The sequence below is a fragment of the Oncorhynchus gorbuscha genome, linkage group LG26 (assembly GCF_021184085.1).
Source record: "Oncorhynchus gorbuscha isolate QuinsamMale2020 ecotype Even-year linkage group LG26, OgorEven_v1.0, whole genome shotgun sequence".
In the NCBI taxonomy this organism is placed as follows: domain Eukaryota; kingdom Metazoa; phylum Chordata; class Actinopteri; order Salmoniformes; family Salmonidae; genus Oncorhynchus; species Oncorhynchus gorbuscha.
Genome location: NC_060198.1, coordinates 14,104,410 through 14,127,941, shown reverse-complemented (window position 1 = coordinate 14,127,941; position 23,532 = coordinate 14,104,410). Strand labels below are relative to the sequence as shown.

Genomic DNA, 23,532 nt, shown 5'->3' with positions numbered 1-23,532 from the left:
TTTGTTGTCCTTAAGCCATTTTCCACAACTTTGGAAGGATGCTTGGGGTCATTGTCCATTTGGAAGATCCATTTGCGAGCAAGCTTTAACTTCCTGACTGATGGCTTGAGATGTTTCTTCAATATATCCACGTAATTTTCCTCCCTCATGATGCCATCAATTTTGTGAAGTGCACCAGTCCCTCCTGCAGCAAAGCACCCCTAAAAGATGATGCTGCCACCCCCGTGCTTCATGGTTGGGATGGTGTTTTTTGGCTTGCAAACCTCCCATTTTTCCTCCAAACATAACGATGGCAAATTATGGCCAAACAGACCAGAGGACATTCTACAAAAAGTACCATCTTTGTCCCCATCTGCAGTTACAAACCGTAGTCTGGCTTTTTTATGGCGGTTTTGGAGCAGTGGCTTCTTCCTTGCTGAGCGGCCTTTTACGTTATGTCGATATAGGACTCGTTTCACTGTGTATATAGATATTTTGTACCTGTTTCCTCCAGCATCTTCACAAGGTCCTATGCTGCTGTTCTGAGATTGATTTGCACTTTCGCACCAAAGTATGTTCATCTCTAGGAGACAGAACGTGTATCCTTCCTGAGCGGTGTGACGGCTGCATCGTCCCATGGTGTTTATACTTGAGTACTATTGTTTGTACAGATAAACGTGGTACCTTCAGGTGTTTGAAAATTGCTCCCAAGGATGAACCAGACATGTGTAGGTCTACAATTCTTTTTCTGAGGTTTTGGCTGATTTCTTTAGATTTTCCCATGATGTTAAGCAAAGAGGCACAGAGTTTGAAGGTAGGCCTTGAAATACATCCACAGGTACACTTCCAATTGACTGAAATTATGTCAATTAGTCTATCAGAAGCTTCTAAAGCCATGACATTTTCTGGAATTTTCCAAGCTGTTTAAAGGCCCAGTCAACTTAGTGTATGTACACTTCTGACCCACTGCAGTTGTGATACAGTGACTTAATCTGTCTGTAAACTATTGTTGGAAAAATGACTTGTGTCATGCACAAAGTATATGTCCTAACCGACTTGTCACAACTATAGTTTGTTAATTAACAAGACATTTGTGGAGTGGTTGAAAAACAAGTTTTAATGACTCCAACCTAAGTGTATGTTAACATCCGACTTCAACTGTAAGTGAATTTGTCCCGATACTTTTGCTCCCCTAAAATTGAGGTATAAAAAGTGCTGTAATTTCTAAACGGTTCATCCGGTATGGATGAAAATCCCTTTAAATTAAAGCTGACAGTCTGCACTTTAACCTCATAGTCATTGTTTGATTTTAAATCCAAAGTTCTGAAGTAAAGAGCCAAAAGAAGAAATAAAGCTTCACTGTCCCAATAATTATGGCAGGCACTGTATATTCCCTACCAGATAGAGGAACACTGCATTGGAATGTCATCTAATGTTGTACTTACCAGCCACACACAGGAGATTTGATCAGCTCTGACACGCCGAAGGACAGGGAGCCCATGAAATCATTCCTGGTAGTCCGGTCCCAGTCCCACACCTCCACAGACAGCCTGCGGTCCTTATCTGTAGCCTTCAGCTTGCTGGAATAACACACATACATATGTACAGTGTTAATGATAATGACTACATTACCCATAATACACAAATGTAAAAGGGGCCTAACATTGTGCCCAGGGGTACACCTCAACTCACAATGTAAAAGACTCATTCCAGGTGGGATTGAGGTTGGCGAGGATGGTCTTGGTCTTCTTCTTGGTCTCATTCTTGGGATCTGGGATGAGCTTGAGCTTGACGTAAGGATCAGACGAGCCGTTGGGGTCCATGGGGATCAGATTTCGACCTTCGCCCACTGATGAAGAAACAACACGGAGGGAAAAGGTTGATTTTGAACTAATACAGGTGACATAATTTCTTGTACAGTGGTATACTTTGAGAGGAGTTATAGTGTGTTCTTTAAAGTTGCCTTGTAACAGCATGATGGATTTAATAATGGGTATGGAAATTCAACAATCAGGAGATATTTTATAAAAAATAACCCATATGTAGACAGCATAGAAACCTGCTAGAGATGGTTATACAGTATGTATATTGTTGTTACTATTTCAGTAGTACCAGCCTCCCCGTCTCCCTCCTTGTGGTCCTGTGTTTAGCCATGTTCACAGACACCAGGGACATTAGCACCCCATTAGCACTCTGGCTCCCAGAGCCATGGAACACAGCCAACCACTTTACATTATGCAGGGAATCGCCACGGAGACCGAGCCACTGAACGCCTGCCTGGCCAGGCAAGCCCTTAAGCCCAGGAGACCCGGAGACAGCTTCTCATGTGGTCCTGTCAATCAAATGCTGGCCCTGAGATAAGGGCTTGTTGATAATAATGCTAGATTGACCTTTGACCCAGAACGAGACCAGATAAGCTACTAGAGTAAAACTGCATAATGGATGCCATTTTGTCACGCTGTGTTGATAGGGTAGAGTAATAGACTAGATTCTTTATCTCAGACGGGCAAATCATTTTGCAGCACATAGTAAAAACACAATGAACACATGACAATAAATACACAAAAACTATATACAGAGGTTTACATACACCTTAGCCATGTACATTTAAACTCAGTTTTCACAATTCCTGACATTTAATCCTAGTAAAGATTCCCTGTCAGTTAGGATCACCACTTAATTTTAAGAATGTGAAATGTCAGAATAATAGTAGAGAGAATTATTTATTTCATCTTTTATTTCTTTCATCAAATTCCCAGTGGGTCAGAAGTCTACATACACTCAATTAGTATTTGGTAGCATTGCCTTTAAATTGTTTAACTTGGGTCAAACATTTCGGTTAGCCTTCTACAAGCTTCCCACAATAAGTTGGGTGTATTTAGGTCCATTCCTCCTGACATGGCTGGTGTAACTGAGTCTGGTTTGTAGGCCTCCTTGCTCGCACACGCCTTTTCAGTTCTACACAAAAAAATTCTATAGAATTGAGGTCAGGGCTTTGTGACGGACACTCCAATTCCTTGACTTTGTTGTTCTTAAGCCATTTTCCACAACTTTGGAAGTATGCTTGGGGTCATTGTCCATTTGGAAAACCCATTTGCCAAGCTTTAACATCCTGACCGATGTCTTGAGATGTTGCTTCAATATATCCACATAATTTCCCTTCCTCATGTGGCCATCTATTTTGTGAAGTGCACCAGTCCCTCTTGCAGCAAAGCACCCCCACAACATGATGCTGCCATTGCTCCCAAGGATGAACCAGACACAGGTACACCTCCAATTGACTCAAATTATGTCAGTTAGACTATCAGAAGCTTATAAAGCCATGGAATTGTCCAAGCTGTTTAAAGGCACAGTCAACTTAGTGTATGTAAACGTCTGACCCACTGGAATTGTGATACAGTGAATTATAAGTGAAATAATCTGTCTGTAAACAATTGTTAGTAAAATTACTTGTGTCATGCACAAAGTAGATGATAACCAACACTATAGTTTGTTAACAAGACATTTGTGGAGTTGTTGAAAAAACAGTTTTAATAACTTCCAACTTCAACCGTATACAGCATTGTGTACACAGGAAGTCGACCTCGTACCAGGCATGAATAGTCAGTCCATACCTAACAGTAGAGAACTACAGCTTATTGAGAAAGCTGACAGCAGCTGGCATGAAGGAGAGTTTTGACCTGTTAGTTCTACACTTAGAGAGCCTGAGGGAAGCAACAGAATTTCAGCAAACAGAGGATGCTGCGAGTCCCACAACTAATAACTATTAATAGAAACTGTAGGTTTCTATAGTAATTTATATTAAGCTATAGCAGTTATATTACCTAAATGCATTTTCAACTAAGTAATTATATTTCCCTCACAACACCAAACGTATTGAAAATTAAACCATAACCTATGAGCCACTGATTTAAACATAATATATATATATATATATACATTCTATATACATAACAAAGGGGCTACATTTTTGCCTGGGATTGTCATATGAGAGTGAATGAAGTTACGAGACAATTCGATAAGCCTTGTGCAAATAAGCTTTAAACTTGCTTCCGTCTGTCCCTCCCGCTTGCACCTGTGCTAGGGGATTCATCTCGTTTGGATAGCGGGTGATGCAGTATGCTGTCAGAGGTGAGAGAGGGCTGGAGGGGGAGGACACCTCATTGGGAGAGACAGGGGATCGTACCAAATGTCTCCCTATGCTTTACATCGTTCACGACTTTAGACCAGAGACATACAGGGGGTGGGTTTGCCATTTGGGACTTAAAGCAGAAGCTATTCTTCCTTTGGTCCAAACAGGATTAAAACAATTACATCTGAGCCGCAGCCTACATCATAAATAAAACAATTACATCCAAGCCGCAGCCTACATCATAAATAAAACAATTACATCCGAGCAGCAGCCTACACCATAAATAAAACAATTACATTACATCCGAGCAGCAGCCTACACCATAAATAAATAAAACAATCATAAATAAAACAATTACATGCCTACACCATAAATAAAAGCAGCAGCCTACACCATAAATAAATAAAACATCATAAATAAAACAATTCATGAGCGCAGCCACACCATAAATAAAACAATTACATCATAAATAAAACAATTACATCCGAGCAGCAGCCTACACCATAAATAAATAAAACACCATAAATATACATCCAGCAGCCGCAGCCTACATCATAAATAAAACAATTACATCCGAGCAGCCTACATCATAAATAAAACAATTACATCCGAGCCGTAGCCTACACCATAAATAAAACAATTACATCCGAGCCGCAGCCTACACCATAAATAAAATTTAAAAAACATCATACCAAACATTATTACATCCCACCGCTGCCACCAAATGTCATCCCTGGCAGGACAATGCATATATGAGGAGACAGATAACCACAAGCAGACAAACATATTAGCAACCAGGCTAACTCGGACCTAGCCTGCTAACGGAACTAGGCTGGAAATGGGGGATAATGTGTTGAAGCTAGGACACGTCTCAAAATGGTCCCTGGTCAAAAGCAGTGCACTAAAAGCAGTGCACTAGTCATTCTAGCCTACACTTGGCGAGGTAAGGAACCTGATCCTCCCCTCGAAAGCATGCGCTGTGTCATTTAAGCATCACTCTTTGTCATGCAATACTGACAGCAGGTGAACTATGAAGATAGTGATGTGTCTTGATATCTGCTTCTAAAGTGTATAATGTGTGTCCTGGGATTGAACTCATTCACCTGCAAAACCTTATGAGAATACATGTGAACCGCAGTTTTGTAAATACCAATAAATGATTGCATCCCAGTACACACATACTGTGTGAACATTCAATGTACAGATACATTCAATAGGCTTATGTTTATATTATAGTTGAATTGCTATAAATACAACACACAACACATCCGTATAGGTCTAAGGTAAAATACTCCAAATGTACAGGTGACCAATGACCATAACTTTTCCAACACACTCTTTCTTAACGGACTCGACTTTAACTGTCCCAATACAAAAGGTTAGGTTTTGAATATTTAAAAAACGCTTCCAAATAAAGGTGCAGGCAAAGCGCTTAGTAGCCAAGTGACCTTTGAATAATGGCCTTAAGTTTTGACAGCGTGGGCGGGGAGACAGCAGCATGATACTACCCGACTGGACTCTGGCGTGTGGACTACGTGAGTGTGTGTGAAGCGTGCTTGTGTGTAGAACTTAACTTCAGCAAAAAAAAGTGATTTAACTGCCGGTGTATAAACCCCCTTTGTCACGCGTGCCCAGACAATAATATTGTTAACTCATATTTGAGCAAACCCTCCGTGTTCTCTTTAAAAACGAATCTCCATTTCCATTAGCAGCCAGTAGGAGGAACCCTCGATTCTCCAACAGAACGTCTCGTCTGTCTGCCTGCGCTGCGTGCATCCGACTCTGCTATCATTACAGTTGTACAACATGCTACCTACCACCTGACGAGCGGCACACGATACACGTAGACTTATCGGGATGGAATTACAGTTGTTATTGTATAATCTACAGTACTGAATTGTAATATACGGTAACGGTCAAAAGTTTTACAACACCTACTCATTTAAGGGTTTTTATTTGGACTGTTTTCTACATTGTAGAATAACAGTGAAGACATCAAAACTATGAAATAACACATATGGAATCACATAGTAACCAAAAACAAGCGATAAACAAATCAAAATATTTTTTATATTCGAGATTCTTCAAATTGACACCCTTTGCCTTGATGACAGCTTTGCACACTCTTGGCATTCTCTCAACCAGCTTCACCAGGAATGCTTTTCCAACAGTCTTGAAGGAGTTCCCACATATGCTGAGAACTTGTTGGCTGCTTTTCCTTCACTCTGCGGTCCGACTCATCCCAAACCATCTCAATTTGGTTGAGGTCGGGAGATTGTGGAGGCCAGGTCATCTGATGCAGCACTCCATCACTCTCCTTCTTGGTCAAATATCCCATACACAGCCTGGAGGTGTGTTGGATCATTGTCCTGATGAAAAACAAATGAGTCTCACTAAGCGCAAACCAGATGGGATGGACCACCCATACGTAGAATGTATGCACACATGACTGTAAGTCGCTTTGGATAAAAGCGTCTGCTAAATGGCATATATATTATTATTATTATTATATCGCTGCAGAATACTGTGGCAACCGTGCTAGTTAAGTGTGCCTTGAATTCTAAATAAATCACAGACCTTGTCACCAGCAAAGCACCCTGACACCATCACACCTCCTCCTCCATGCTTAACAGTAGAAAATACACATGCAGACATCATCAGTTCACCCACACCCGTCTCACAAAGACATGGCGGTTGGAACCAAAGATCTCCAATTTGGTCCAGACCAGAGAACACATTTCCACCAGTCTAATGTCCATTGCTCGTGTTTCTTGGCCCAAGCAAGTCTTTTCTTCTTAATGGTGTCCTTTAGTAGTGGTTTCTTTGCAGCAATTTGACCATGAAGGCCTGATTCACACCGTCTCCTCTGAACAGTTGATGTCGAGATGTGTCTGAACTTGAACTCTGAAGCATTTATTTGGGCTGCAATTTCTGAGGCTGGTAACTCTCATGAACGTATCCTCTGCAGCAGAGGTAACTCATTCCTGTGGCGGTCCTCATGAGAGCCAGTTTCATCACAGCACTTGATGGTTTTTGCGACTGCACTTAAAGGAACGTTCAAAGTTCTTGACATTTTCCATATTGACTGACCTTCATCTCTTAAAGTAATGATGGACTGTCATTTCTCATTTGAGCTGTTCTTGCCATAATATGGACTTGATCATTTACCAAGTAGGGCTATCTCCTGTTTACCCACCCTACCTTGTCACAACACAAGTGATTGGCTCAAATGCATTAAGAAGGCACACCTGTTAATTTAAAAGCATTCCAGGTGACTACCTCATGAAGCTGGTTGAGATAATGCCGAGAGTGTGCAAAGCTGTCAAAGGCAAAAGGTGGCCATTTGAAGAATATCAAATATAAAATATAATTTTGTGTTCCCTATTATTAAACAATGTAGGAAATAGTAAAAATAAAGAAAAAGCTTTGAATGAGTACATGTTGTAAAACTTTGGACCGGCAGTGTATGTGCATATAAAGCTTTATTTTAGTGGACTGACACATCGGTTGTGCATCACACGACTCCGACAATATTATCTCCTACAAGCCTACAAGAGTATCTCCTACAAGTGTGTGTGTCAGTCAGTGACTAAGTCCTCATTGACACACTGGGACATGAAAGGGGGAAAGAGGCCTCGATGCCACCGTTACCTTGGATACCAGAGTCTCGAGGACATTCTCCTTATAAAAAGTGCCTTGGATTCAAAAGAACAGGCACTTGTTACGTGATTAATGCGGCCCTCGTCTGAGTGGGTGCGGTATTATTGAGTGATAGACGGAGATAACAGAAGAACTGAGTCAGACTAGAGCTGTGTTGGTTAGAACCGTTCTCTTTTCAGACCCTTTTTCTCTTTCAGCACATTGGATTGTACCAAATCGCATCATATTCGGCACACACATACTGTATGTAGCAGATGTGAATGCGGGTGTAGCGAAATGCTTGTGTTCCTCGCTCCAACAGCGCAGCAGTATCTAACAATAGACAACAATACACACAAATCTAAAAGTAAAAATGAAGAAATATAGAAATATTGCAGGAGTTTTGCAGGAGTTTTGTGACTATTCTGCAGTTGTCCATACAGCACGCATCTTTGTCCGTTGGTCCTAAATCCAACGGAACTGACACACAGAGACATTAGAATGTGAAGTCAAACATAAAGAGCTCAGGGAGTGACCACTGTCCGAACGACCGGGCTGGTTAACGGGGGATCAGTTGAGCTTTAAGGACATAAAGTTGTTGTTCTGAAACCATCGGGTATGTTAGCCAGTCACCAGGTTAACAGGGGTGGGGGGTGTCAAAGGGAGGGAGGGGAAAAGGGTGCGAGTGTGTGCGAGAGGGGCGAGAGAGAGAGAAACAGATGGTTGTGGGTGTATACATGAAGACACAAAAAAACTCCCTTATCTATCCAAAACAAAGGTTAAATAAATAACAGTCTGTTTGCGTACGAGTCTGTGTGTAAGTGTACGCTTGTGTGTGTGTGTGTGTGTACATGTATGTGAGTGAGTGTGTATGGTTATGAGTGTATGAACTTGCTAGTATGTGATTCTAGCCCTGTGTGTGTGTGTGTGTGTGTGTGTGTGTGTCTCTCTTCAGCACAGTGTGACAGATGTGGAACAGGGAGTATCATCTGGCGACAGCAATCCCTTACTGGTGTAGAGTCGTGCGGCTCAATGGCAAAGAGAGAGAGAGAGACTGAGAAAGTGATGCTCAGTAGAGAACCAGGCAGCCGGGCCCAGCCACGGAATACCAATGACATGGCTGCCTGTTGGAAGTCTCTGCCAGGAGAGAACCAGCCCGGCCACAAAGTTCAGCTGCTCTGTTCTCTCCGTCTGGGAGCCCCACTGAGGAGTCAGGGTGTGTGCGTGTGTGTATGCATTTGACTGTGTGTGTGTGTGTGTGTTGCAGGTGAGAAAGCGTGCATTTCAGTTTCCATGCACATGTCTTTGAAGCCACAAACTACAATAACCTACTATAAACTACTATACATATATTGCCTGGTGTCTTTCGACTAAAAAGCGCCTTCGATGGAGATTGTCCAATCAAGCCTGCCTTTCAGTCCAGGACTAAGGCTTTGTCTGTGTCCAGCCTTAGGCGTGGTCCCCATGGCATCGTACAGAGAGCCACAGAGTGTGAAGGTTGTGATTCTAGGAGTGAAGGCTGGCTGGCTGGCTGTGGGACTAGGGTGTGGGCTTAGCCACAATAACTCATCTGTGGCAGTTGTCTGCTTGCCCTCTTCTGGGTTTCTGTTGACGTTTTAAATGCACGTCCACTGTGTCTACTGTACACATTCTGTATATTGGATAGCAGGTCTGTTTTATGACAGTGGAGTCAGTGGGAGCAGTAGTGTCGGGGTGGACGGCTGTGGTGCTATATAGGAACTCTTCTGGTATCGGCTGGGACTGTTTTGGGTTACACACTGCCCCCTGTCTTTGGAGGTGCGATTTAGTAGGTCAGACAGGTAATAAAGGTGCAATGTGAGGTTCAGTGACCTAATTTGTGTCCGTAGCCACAACGGTCACAGCCATCACCGCCGTCAACATCGTAATCGCCGCCAACAGCGTCACCACCACCATCTAGGGAATTCCTCATTTGCCTGCAGTGTTTCTACGAACAAACCCCATGATTTAATCATCACCCCATACACTCCAACCAGGCTCGTTCTGAATCAAAGGAACGCAATCAGGATTTTATTTCATTCCTACGCCTGGTTATTACAGCTGATGACTCACAGACCCTGCCCACTACGGTGCCCTGCTAGGGTCATTACCAACAACAGTGAAGTATTTAGTGGAGATGGAAAACATTAGCATAAGGAAAAAAACTGCTGGCCTCATGGAGGGAAATACTCTGCCAATTTATACTGGCACTAAGTAAATTGAATCCACATAACAGACTTCGTGGGAGTGAGAGGGGTAATGGAATGCAGGCAATGGATGCATCCCAAATGGCACCCTATTCCCTACATAGTGCACTACTTTTGTATGCATCCCAAAATGGCACCCTATTCCCTGGTCAAAAGTAGTGCACTATGTAGGGAATAGGGTGCCATTTTGGAAAGCAGACCCCGTTTCAGCTTCTCTTTGTTGACTAGAAAAGATCCTGAGAGCAAGTGCTGTATAATACACGGCAAAATCTGATTGGTTGTAAATGTGATTGACAGCTCACAAAGGCCCGTCGGCCAAGCTGGACAGAATTTCTTCAGCATTCGTGACAGAAAAGGCAGAGGACTATTGAATGCAGATGATGGTTTTCTGTATGCAGGGGGAAGAAAAGCCGTGGATATGGCATTGATAGCCAAGGGTGGTAGACCCAACATTCACCTTTGCGCAGTTCTACAACATCTGACAAAAACGTGCTATTGACTAGACAGCGGTAGAGCGAACACTCCCGAACTGCCAACACATGTCAATCTTCCTGCCACTTGTCTAGTATTACCTCAGAGAAACCACCGAACGACGTCTGCCATGTAACATATTCTGATGCCACGTCAATCACGCTGCCTTGAGTCTGACAGTGCACCCGTGGCTTCTATATCATGTTATGAATCAGAGATGGAAAGACTCGGGAGAGACAAAACACAGGAAAGCTGCCATTGTGAATAAATAAAAAAATAATGAGGTCGCAAAAAGACAATTAGAACAAGAGGAGAATGAGGCCCAGTTCCATTATAATTTGAGGGACTGAAAGTGAGAAAGGACAGTGGGATGAGGCATAACGACATCCAAAAGAGAGTGATGGATGGAAAGGGGTGCAAAAAAAAGAGACAAAAGGCAAAATGGAGAGAGTGGGAAAGACAACTAAAAAAGCAGGAGATTGAAACGTGTTTAACCAAAAAGAGGGAAGCAGATCTCGAAAGAGCCTGGGGATGGTTCTAGATGAGGTTTTGCAGAGCCGAGCCGTGAGTCAGAGCAATTACACCTTTCATCCACACACACACACACACACACACACACACACACACACACACACACACACACACACACACACACACACACACACACACACACACACACACACACACACACACACACACACACACACACACACACACACACACACACACACACACACGACTAACAGGTCAAATAAATACACAATGAGTAACGATACTTGGCTATATACACAGGGTACCAGTACAGAGCACAAAACCAAACATGCACACAGACAGACCGATATCGGTCTGGTCTGTATTCATGTTTTTATGGGTTTGTTTGTCTGAGTGTGTGTTTATGAGTATTTGTCAGTCTCTGTGTGCATCACTCTGAGCCAACCAAATCTCCTTCTTCTCTCCTCCAACCCACCATGTCCAGAGTTACAAAACAGCAGCAGAAACACTGTCACCCTGTCTTACATAACCCCGGACTCAATGAACAAAGGCTGAGGCCCGAGACAAAACAACAGAACACACAGAGAGAGAGAATGGACTCTGTGTTTGAGGGAAGAACTGAAGGAGGAGGGCATATAACTAGAGGTTTGTCCTCAACCGGAACAGAACGGAGCTGGTTCTGTCCAGTTAGCTCCCTACGGCACCATCCTGTCATAGCGATTTCACCCGTTTGGCAAAAACACATCACCCCGCTCTGTGTTCAGTGTTTTGCCTTTCCTGCGAGCATTTCACCCTCTCTGTTCACCTTACTCTCTCGCTCTCTTCATCTCCCTCACTCCTCCCTCTCTATTTGCTCCCTCTCTTTCTCTCATTCTCTGTTTCTCTCTCATTCTCTGTTTCGCTCTCTCGCCCTCAGCCTCTCGGTCTCTCCTTCTCCAGGCATCATGGAGAAGTCAAGTGGAGCCACCCTTCTTCCCGTGCCAGAGTCGCAGTCACCACCTGTCCTCCGTGGAGACATTCTGGTGACGAGTGACATCACAGACGCTATTGGGGGTCTCCCTGATGCAGGAAGGAGGGGTGTCATAGGCCAGCTGTCCTCCTGACCCTTACCAATGAAGGTATGATTATAGAACCTCGAAGAGGCAGGGTGGAGTTTGTGTCACAGGATGAGAGTGTGAGTGTGGGTTTGTGCGTGCGTATGTGTGTGTGTGAGAATAAAGATATGATTAATATCGTGAAGAGGCAGGGTAGAGTGCATGTTCTGTAGGTGCCTGAGTGATGGCTCTGGGTTTGTTTCTTTGTCGGTTTAAAAAAAGGTAAACCACTAAGTTCCTCAGCTCAATACACAGAGCACTTAGAGCTGGTGAGATACAGTGGGGCAAAAAAGTAGTTAGTCAGCCACCAATTGTGCAAGTTCTCCCACTTAAAAAGACGAGGCCTGTAATTTTCATCATAGGTACACTTCAACTATAACAAAATGAGAAGAAAAAAAATCCAGAAAATCATATTGTAGGATTTTTTATGAATTTATTTGCAAATTATGGTGGAAAATAAGTATTTGGTCACCTACAAACAAGCAAGATTTCTGGCACTCACAGACCTGTAACTTCTTCTTTAAGAGGCTCCTCTGTCCTCCACTCTTTGCCTGTATTAATGGCACCTGTTTGAACTTGTTATCAGTATAAAAGACACCTGTCCACAACCTCAAACAGTCACACTCCAAACTCCACTATGGCCAAGACCAAAGAGCTGTCAAAGGACACCAGAACCAAAATTGTAGACCTGCACCAGGCTTGGAAGACTGAATCTGCAATAGGTAAGCAGCTTGGTTTGAAGAAATCAACTGTGGGAGCAATTATTAGGAAATGGAAGACATACAAGACCACTGATAATCTCTCTCGATCTGGGGCTCCACGCAAGATCACACCCCGTGGGGTCAAAATGATCACACGGTGAACGGTGAGCAAAAATCCCATAACCACACGGGGCGACCTAGTGAATGACCTGCAGAGAGCATTTGGACCAAAGTAACAAAGCCTTCCATCAGTAACACACTACGCCGCCAGGGACTCAAATCCTGCAGTGCCAGAAGTGTCCCCCAGCTTAAGAAGCATTTCAAGGTCCTGGAGTGGCCTAGCCAGTCTCCAGATCTCAACCCCATAGAAAATCTTTGGAGGGAGTTGAAAGTCTGTGTTGCCCAGCAACAACCCCAAAACATCACTGCTCTAGAGGAGATCTGCATGGAGGAATGTGCCAAAATGCCAGCAACAGTGTGTGAAAACCTTGTGAAGACTTACAGAAAACGTTTGACCTCTGTCATTGCCAACAAAGGGTATATAACAAAGTATTGAGAAACTTTTGTTATTGACCAAATACTTATTTTCCACCATAATTTGCAAAAATAATCATAAAAAAATCCTACAATGTGATTTTCTGGATTTTTTTCTCACTTTGTCTGTCATAGTTGAAGTGTACCTATGATGAAAATTACAGGCCTCTCATCTTTTTAAGTGGGAGAACTTGCACAATTGGTGGCTGACTAAATAGTTTTTTTGCCCCACTGTATGACAAGGAGGAGGAGGAGGAGGAAGAGGGGACCACGCTATCTAAAGGGGAGAATGCTCATTTCCACTTTAATTGGAGTTTCACTTAGTCTCCCATTGACATCAATGCATGACTAAGTGAGAAGTTAGAACTCGCCCGTGAATATTAATCTCAGCGCTAGCAATCTCGTGGAGGTGACACAAGCCCAAACGTAAACGTTACCCTCATCGGATCTTATTACAGCTGCGTTTGGGCTTCGAAGACAAGGTACAGAATTTCTTCATAGAAGCCAGCTTCACAGCATGTCAATTCAGGGTTGTAGAACTGTGTCTTCAAATCCTCGGAGGTCCGATCAACCAGATTGAACCAAATTGTACAGCTCCAAGATGTGGGTAGGCAGGAGCTGAGTATAGGCTAGTTTAGTCTGTTCTAAGTGCATGATATACACACGGATAGAGACAGACGACACGCAGACAGACAAGACATACGGACCGACACGCACTTGCATGACTTGTCATTATGTTGCCTTTCCTAATGGTTATTCTCTCAAAATCATGTCACTCCAAGCAGGCCACATACGTCATATAGTCCCCGGATACCATCAAACATTTCTCTCAGTAAATAGCCACAACACTCAAATCCATTTCATCAGAATGGTCTTACACTGAACAAAAATATAAATGCAACATGCAACAATTTCAACGATTTTACTAAGTTACGGTTCATTTAAGGAAATCAATCAATTGAAATAAACTCATTAGGCCCTAATCTATGTATTTCACGTGACTGGGAATAGAGATATGCATCTGTTGGTCACAGATACCTTCAAAATAAAAGGTAGGGTGTGGATCAGAAAACCAGTCAGTATCTGGTGTGACACCATTTGCCTCACGCAGTGCGACACATCTCCTTCGCATAGAGTTGATCAGGCTTTTGATTGTGGCCTGTGGAATGTTGTCCCACTCCTCTTCAATGGCTGTGCCAAGTTGCTGATATTGGCGAGAACTGGAACACCCTGTCGTACAAGTTGATCCAGAGCATCCCAAACATGCTCAGTGGGTGACATCTGGTGAGTATGCAGGCCATGGAAGAACTGGAACATTTACAGCTTCCAGGAATTACGTACAGATCCATGCGACATGTGCATTATCGTGCTGAAACATGAGAAGGCAGCGAATGAATGGCACGACGATGGGCCTCAGGATCTCATCACGGTATCTCTGTGCCTTCAAATTGCCATCGATAAAATGCAACTGTGTACGTTGTCCGCCGCTTATGCCTGCCCAACCCATAACCCCACCACGAGGCACTTTATTCACAATCACCATCGTCTCTCGCACCTGCGCCTCCTGACACTCACCTGGACTCCATCACCTCCTTGATTATCTTCCCTATAGCCGTCACTCCCCTTGGTTCTGTCCTGAGGTGTTATTGACTTGGTTTTCATGTCGGTCTGTTGTTTGTGTTTTGTGTTCATTGTTCCTTGTAATTATTAAAAACCCTCACTCCCTGAACTTGCTTCCCTCTCCATGTGCACTCGTTACAACATCAGAAAACCGCTGCCACACGACGTCACCTGGACGGTACAGTTGAAACCGGGATTCACCCGTGAAGAGCAGACTTCATCAGCACGCCAGCGGCCATTGAAGGTGAGCATTTTCCGACTGAAGTCGGTTACGACGCCAAACTGCAGTCAGGTCAAGAACCTGGTGAGGATGGCGAGCATGCGGATGAGCTTTCCTGAGACAGTTTGCGTAGAAATTCTTCAGTTGTGCAAAAACACAGTTTCATCAGCTGTCTGGGTGGCTGGTCTCAGACGATCCCGCAGGTGAAGAAGAAGCTGGATGTGGAGGTCCTGGGCCGGCGTGGTTTCACGTGGTCTGCAGTTGTGAGGCCAGTTAGATGTACTGCCAAATTCTCTATGACATCGGAGGCAGCTTATGGTAGAAAATTGTACATTTAATTCTCTGGCACTGCAGTCATCATGCCAATTTCACGCTAGAGACATCTGTGGCATTGTGTGACAAAACTGCACATTTTAGAATGGCCTTTTATTGTCCCCAGTACAAGGTGTAATGATCATGCCGTTTAATCAGCTTCTTGTTATGCCACACCCGTCAGGTGGATGGAATATCTTGGCAAAGGAGAAATGCTCACTAACAGTGATGTAAACAAATTTATGCACAGAATTTGATCGAAAGAAGATTTTTGTGCGTGTGGAACATTTCTGGGATCTTTTATTTCAGCTCATGAAACATGGGGACCAACATTTTACATGTTGAGTTTATATTTTTATTAAGCATATGCTCGCATTACTTTGACATCCCGTCAGCAGTAAGTATTAAATATATTATTATAAAGTTGTGTGGCGATTGGCAATGACAGAACTGATGTGTAAGACAAGGGCCCTGTGTCTGACTGACAGGCTCATTTAGAAAAGGTGAAGCAACAATCGAGCTGTGGTGTAATGTGATGGACATCATGCTAGCCCAGGCAATGCTAAGGGAATCCAGGTCGTATGTTAGGCGTTGTGCTGACAAACAGCCAAGCCGGCGCTTTACAGGGAACCAAGAAGCAGGGCAATTCAAACACGCTGGCGAAGCTGTCTTTGTCTGCCTGGGAAAATGCATTACATTCCTATCATAGGAATGAGGCAGGTAACTTTTAGACCAGATCGCTGCATTATGTACCTCATAATAGTTTGTGGTAAATGTGTGGTAGAAATGTAATAATTTGCGAACATTACCTTTTAACGTTAGAAATGTAATAATTTGCCATCACACATTTACTTACATAACTCGTGTAAATGATTTGTTTTGGAACATTTTTAAAACAATCATAACACTGCCAAAGAATGATAACATTAGCTGTTATGAAATGACTCCCCGGGTGTTACTAACACCTAGCCAACATAAACCTCTTCAAATCAAGAAACCACTTTCACCAGCGAGGTCCAAGCTTCATCACAGCATTCCTGGCATCCATCACAGCATTCCTGGCTCCCACTAGAACACATTTCAGTATAAGGAGAGAGCTCCATATCCTCTTTGGCTTGCCAGTGCATTTAGCGTTCTGTCCACTTTAGACGGGCCCCAATCGGCATTCCCATCTGCCTGTCTGTTAATGGGAAGAGCAGTTAGCGATTTAGCTACGGGAATATTTGTGTGTGTGCTTGTGTGTGTGTGTGCGCCTCATAGCCACAGCACAGCCGAGCCCAGTGGAAGGGGGAATGTCTACCAGTAGGCATATAAGCAGGCCGCTGCTCTGTACTGAAGCTAAATAGAGTTAAACATAAGCAGAATGTTCCAAGGAGAAGCCAGCCAAAAGCCCCTTTGAAGCAGAACGGACTGAAAGTGACACTTCAATTAAGGAAGTGACTCTTAGTTGAAGGCTGCTTGGGAAGGCTACTGCCAGCCAAGGGATAGGGGATACATTGAGACCACAAGTAGTCTACTGGAATAGACGTGGGTTTGTATTTGTTGGCTTGGCCCTCTTTGCTCTCTAATTCTTCCGACAGTGTCATCTGATGGGTGGCCCACAGAGAGTACGAGATGTTCCAGGGCTGCACTGCCCAGTGGTGTCTCCTGAACGTTTTGTAGGCCCGGCGCCAGTACTTTGGGAAACGCATCCTTCCTCCATTGGTCCCCTTGCCATCACTGATTTGACTGTGTTGGCGTTCTGCTCGACAGTGGGAACCCTTACTCTCACCTATCCAAAATAGATTAGATTCATGATTGCCCGAAGGGGTGGAGGAGGACAGAACAATGCATTTGAACATTGGAACAGGGCTTTACAGTACAGTACATGGGTCCTCCCATCTCCACTTCCTAGTGCTGTTCTCTCTCTTGGACTGTATTGGATTATGAAAGTCAGGTCGACTTCCCTTCCTTTTCCCCGATTCCTTCCTCCTCCCCTACATTTGAGTCACACTTAATTTCACACTAGCAATTACGCCGATGGAGGGAAGCCACCCTCGAATTACACACACACACACACACACTTTTGGTCTGAGCGCTTGGCAGCCAGCCGGGCGTGTGATTGGGCCATGAAAAGTGACCTCACATATCGGAGGGAAACGAGTTGATCTGCACTAAGCTGAACTGCAATTTTCATATGTAACGAAACATTTGGGGAAACGTAATAGGGTTTATATGGTTCTAGAGTGAACTCTCAATAATGGAAAGATGCTATATGACAAGTACACGACTGGGCATTTATCAGCTCAATGGAAAAGCTAACTTAAATGTTAACAGTGTGCGATTTACACGTTGGAGTTAACTAAGCCAAAGACCACTGCCCCTATTTGATTGAATATTTCCGGGGTTGCTTCCATCTCGTGGGCGATAATGTGATAAGTGTGTGTTGAGGGAATGTGATTTGATTTAGGGACCCAAGCTTAACCAGTTAATGGACTGACTGTGTGTACCCGTTTCCAATTTCCTACAGCTCTATGTGTGGTGTGGATCCATATTATTATTTGGGGAGGGAATTCCACATGTGTTGTATGTAATTACACAAGCAGGCAATTCAATTGTAGTCATTGTACTGAATCTGAATGTGTACCAACACTGAAGTGTAGGACTCCACTACTAATTATTATGTAACTACTGCTGCATTAGCTAGAATTAGCATAAAGAGGGAACTGTTTCCTACAACATCCCATGCCATATCAAAGAAACTCTAAAAATACAGTTTTTAGCCACTGCACAATGTTATTCAGTAGTATCAATATGTTAGCCTTGAAGTAAAATCCGGTACCACATGCAGTAGCACTAAGCATATTGCCCGTTTGGACCACCTTTGGTGCTGTCCATTCTATGCCTGACTGAAATCATCCGATACAGAACCAACAGTTGAACACACACACACACACACACACACACACACACACACACACACACACACACACACACACACACACACACACACACACACACACACACACACACACACACACACACACACACACACACACACACACACACACACACACACACACACACACACAGAGAAAGACATGAGAAACGAGTTGTGACTTCCTACATACATGTAAAAGAGAGACCCCTGTTTCTGACTAAGCCCACACAGATATAACCCTGGGAAGGGACGTCACTAGAGATTCATGGATAGGGGGCTATGCCTCTTTTAGGGGGGTCTGGCATACTCCCTCCTGTCCGTTTACTGTTAGCTAGCAGTCTCAAGCCACCGAAGTATATAAAGTTACAAGTAGGCCTAACGGTGCATGTACACTAGATGATGGTAAATTGCCGTGTGCCGCCAATTGTGACTCGCTTGTGGGCGTGCTGGCAGCATGTTCGATTATGTGTCAATTATTCAGCATAGCAAGTTTGTATGAAGGTTCTGGTTATTAAATGGGTACATAGTTCAATAGTAATATAATCTAAAACACTCTGGTGACAAACAAACTTTGCTGCCCCGTTTCCAATGGTCCACATGGCTGGGAGAACCTATTCAAGTAAGTAAATACATTTCGTAAATGAAAAAAAAAAAGATGTATTATTAGCTAACTAGCTAAAGTGCAGGCTAACTCAAATGTGTTATCACTGTAAAAAATCAAAGTCCAAATGCATTTGTAGGTAGCTAGCTAACAGCCATGGAGGAGGGTGCAAGGATAGCAGCCCCAACTGTCAAAGTGAGAGAGGAGGCTATTCTGGAAAGGGCAGGTACTTTTGTGCAGTTCCTGTCCCTTGAAGTGAGGACGGAGATAATAGCATAATATTCAGTGCGGTGTAATTTGACTAAAAATTAAGCCTCCTGTTTCTTGTGAGGTTTTCTGTCCTCAGATAAAGAGAGCTACGAAAGAATGTATACATACGAAGAGATCCCAATGAAGAGCACTGGTTCTCAGTCCTGGTCCTGGGGACTCAAAGAGGTGCACATTGTTGTTTTTGCCTCAGCACCGCACAGCTGATTCAAATGATCAACTCATCAAGCTCCAAGTGGTATTTATGTATTCATTTGTGACGCTATCCTTGATATGATCCTGTTATTGTCACATGCTACACATGTACATATGTGAGCCCATGCATCTATCAATCCAATGTTATCATGATTTGTTATCAGGGATATTATACTTTAGTAATCCACAATGACCTGGAGATGTAACAGTCTAATAATTACATTGTCTTCCATATTCCTACAGATACCTTGTAACTAGAGATTCCTATTATTGCATACAGTTACCGTGTAGGGCACGGAAAGGTTGGGTGACCAGGGTCATCTGGGACTGCCTCCTGGAGGAATTCAGGTGTGTGAAGGCTACCTGTGTCCTGCGTAACATCATGAGGATGGACACGAGGACCAGGAGGGGATATGCTGCTCGCCGCCGTGTCCCAGAGGAGAAGTCTGCTGCTCTGCAGGATGTTTCACGGATGGAGTCCAACAACGCAGCAAGAGAGGCAATCTGTGTGCAGGAGATCTTCACCTCCTACTACTTCGAAGAGTCTTCGAACATGTCTTTGATATTATTTACTAGTCTACAGCTAGGAATTCGGTATCATTGAATGCGAAGAACGACAACCGCCGAAACACCCATTCTACAACAACATGAATGAATGTCACTCTGAACTATCCACTATAACCACGACAGAGAGAGAGAGAGACGAACAATTCTACAAAATAAACAAACTTTTCAACAGCGACCAAGACAACACACTGAGCATAAATACAGTGGGGAGAACAAGTATTTGATACACTGCGGATTTTGCAGGGTTTCCTACTTACAAAGCGTGTAGAGGTCTGTCATTTTTATCATAGGTACGCTTCAACTGTGAGAGATGGAATCTAAAACAAAAATCCAGAAAATCACATTGTATGACTATTAAGTAATTAATTTGCATTTTATTGCATGACATGATTATTTGATACATCAGAAAAGCAGAACTTAATATTTGGTACAGAAACCTTTGTTTGCAATTACAGAGATCATACGTTTCCTGTAGTTCTTGACCAGGTTTGCACACACTGCAGCAGGGATTTTGGCCCACTCCTCCATACAGACCTTCTCCAGATCCTTCAGGTTTCGGGGCTGCCGCTGGGCAATACGACCTTTCAGCTCCCTCCAAAGATTTTCTATTGGGTTCAGGTCTGGAGACTAGCTAGGCCACTCCAGGACCTTGAGATGCTTCTTATGGAGCCACTCCTTATTTGCCCTGGCTGTGTGTTTCGGGTCGTTGTCATGCTGGAAGACCCAGCCACGACCCATCTTCAATGCTCTTACTGAGGGAAGGAGGTTGTTGGCCAAGATCTTGCGATACATGGCCCCATCCCTCCTCCCCTCAATACGGTGCAGTCGTCCTGTCCCCTTTGCAGAAAAACATACCGAAAGAATGATGTTTCCACCTCCATGCTTCACGGTTGGGATGGTGTTCTTGGGGTTGTACTCATCCTTCTTCCTCCAAACACGGCGAGTGGAGTTTAGACCAAAAAGCTCTATTTTTGTCTCATCAGACCACATGACCTTCTCCCATTCCTTCTCTGGATCATCCAGATGGTCATTGGCAAACTTCAGACGGGCCTGGACATGCGCTGGCTTGAGCAGGAGGACCTTGTGTGCGCTGCAGGATTTTAATCCATGACGGCGTAGTGTGTTACTAATGCTTTTCTTTGAGACTGTGGTCCAAGCTTTCTTCAGGTCATTGACCAGGTCCTGCCGTGCAGTTCTGGGCTGATCCCTCACCTTCCTCATGATCATTGATGCACCACGAAGGGTGAGATCTTGCATTGAGCCCTAGACCGAGGGTGATCTTGAACGTCTTCCATTTTCTAATAATTGCACCAACAGTTGTTGCCTTCTCACCTAGCTGCTTGCCTGTTGTCCTGTAGCCCATCCCAGCCTTGTGCAGGTCTACAATTGATCCCTGATGTCCTTACACAGATCTCTGGTCTTGGCCATTGTGGAGAGGTTGGAGTCTGATTGAGGTTGTGGACAGGTGTCTTTTATACAGGTAAATTAGTTCAAACAGGTGCAGTTAATACAGGTAATGAGTGGAGAACAGGAGGGCTTCTAACAGGTCTGTGAGAGCCAGAATTCTTACTGTTTGGTAGGTGATCAAATACTTATGTCATGCAATAAAATGCAAATGAATTACTTAAAAACCATACAATGTGATTTTCTGGATTTTGTTTTAGATTCCATCTCTCACAGAAGTGTACCTATGATAAAAATTACAGACCTCTACATGCTTTGTAAGTAGGAAAACTTGCAAAATCGGCAGTGTATCAAATACTTGTTATTCCCACTGTATATATATTGATTGCAATTGTTCCCGAATGAGTGAGCGTTCTTGTCTAAAGGATTAGCATTTCAATTGTTATAATTATTAACTCTGTAGTGACTTCTTAGTCGACCCCCACTTCCCTTTTGTCTAACAAGCCGCCATGCCGGTTTAGCCCACTAGGGAACATTCTCCTATCATTTCTTGTAACCATATTTACTTTGTTTGTTTTGTTTATGCATTTCCGTGATTGTTTAGTTAGTTAATAAATAAATTATTTAAGACAATTGATGTATGGATGACTCAGTGAAGACTGGGTTCGTGCAGATAACCAACAATTTACGTCGTTTGGAACGAGACTAACGTGAGGAGAAGTCAATAATTCATTAACCAGAAGACTATTGATCAGATATGAAAATATCTGAAAAGTTATTTTAGGAAATGATAACTTTGTAATCTGAATATATTCCTTGGTGCCCCGACTTCCTAGTTAATTACAGTTACATGATTAATTGGTTTAATCGCGTAATACTAATTAGAGGATCTTTGATAAAAACTATACGTCTTCAATTTAATGATAGTAAAGACACGACAACATCATGCATAGGAAGTGTAGTGTACTGTTTTTCAAAATGTTTTATTTCTGTATATATGAATTACAAATGAGCCTTTAACTAGTTAAATCCTGTTTCTAGTCTATTAGTTCGCAATTGTAAATGAGAACTTGTTCTCAACTTGTCTACCTGGTTAAATAAAGGTGAAATAAAAAAAGTTACAGTGTAACCATTGATGTCCCAGGACAAAGATTGGTAAACAACTTTTGAAATGTGTAATTGTAATACATACATGCAGACACAGAGTCATTCAAAGACTAATAATTCGATACTCCTGGTATTGAATATGACTGAAAAATTACCTCAAAGACATTCATACCTGAACTGAGAGTACGTGATCAGTGAACATATCACAATCCCGGATCCGGGATGCGGAGCTCTAAGAGGATTTATTAAATGTGCAGGCTAGAGTGTGGGGATAACATCATGGTAATAACTACATGTATAACTACATGTATATAGATAGCTTTCTACACATCCATAGGCATACAGATATTTTGTTTATCCTCCACTGCACAATAAGCAAGAACATAGCTAGCTACGCTATTCATCTAGCAGCATTGCATGGCAAATATCAGCAAGGCAAGCATACAAAATTGTACATTTAATTTGCAGTTAATGTTGTAGCGAGCTAGATTCTTTAGATCCACAGTTTCACAAGACGACAGCCTGGTTTGCAGGTTGTTTCAGGAGTCCCTAAAACAAACAACCAGAATGACAATTTCATACCCATGTCACAACACCCATAAAGCTAGTCAGCTAGCTTGCTAAATCGCGATTTTTGAAAAATGAACTTTATGATTAAAAAAATATGCATAATCTTTTGTCTCTACATTAACGAACATATTGCTGTCAACTGTACATGTTTTGCATGATTCGTTATGACGTTATAATCCCTTACATTTGCTTCCATCCTAGTATTTGTTAGCCATCTAACGCTTAGACTGCGTTTCCACATCACTTCTGCATAACATTTTGCGCAGCTAGGCAACTATACTGATGCAGGTATCTTTTGCAGATGGCCACATGCGGTTAGACACATTCTTTAAATGTTTTTATTTCACATTTATCTAACCAGGTGGGCTAGTTGAGAACAAGTTCTCATTTACAACTGTGACCTGGCCGAGATAAAACAAAGCAGTGCGACACAAACAACAACAGAGTTACACATAAACAAACACAGTCAATAACAGAGAGAA

The 23,532-nt window shown here is 43.0% G+C and overlaps 1 protein-coding gene across 1 annotated transcript in view; it reads right to left on the bottom strand.

Moving 5' to 3' along the window:
* The window catches only part of LOC124015685 (protein kinase C alpha type-like), a 221,383-nt gene that overhangs the window by 53,245 nt on the left and 144,606 nt on the right, over nucleotides 1-23,532 (bottom strand). Inside the window, exons 6-7 of the mRNA XM_046331087.1 lie at nucleotides 1,672-1,828; nucleotides 1,425-1,559 (exon numbers count right to left, since the gene is read on the bottom strand). Of these exons, the coding sequence (XP_046187043.1) occupies nucleotides 1,425-1,559; nucleotides 1,672-1,828 (292 nt within the window). The remainder of the gene's footprint in view (nucleotides 1-1,424; nucleotides 1,560-1,671; nucleotides 1,829-23,532) is intronic.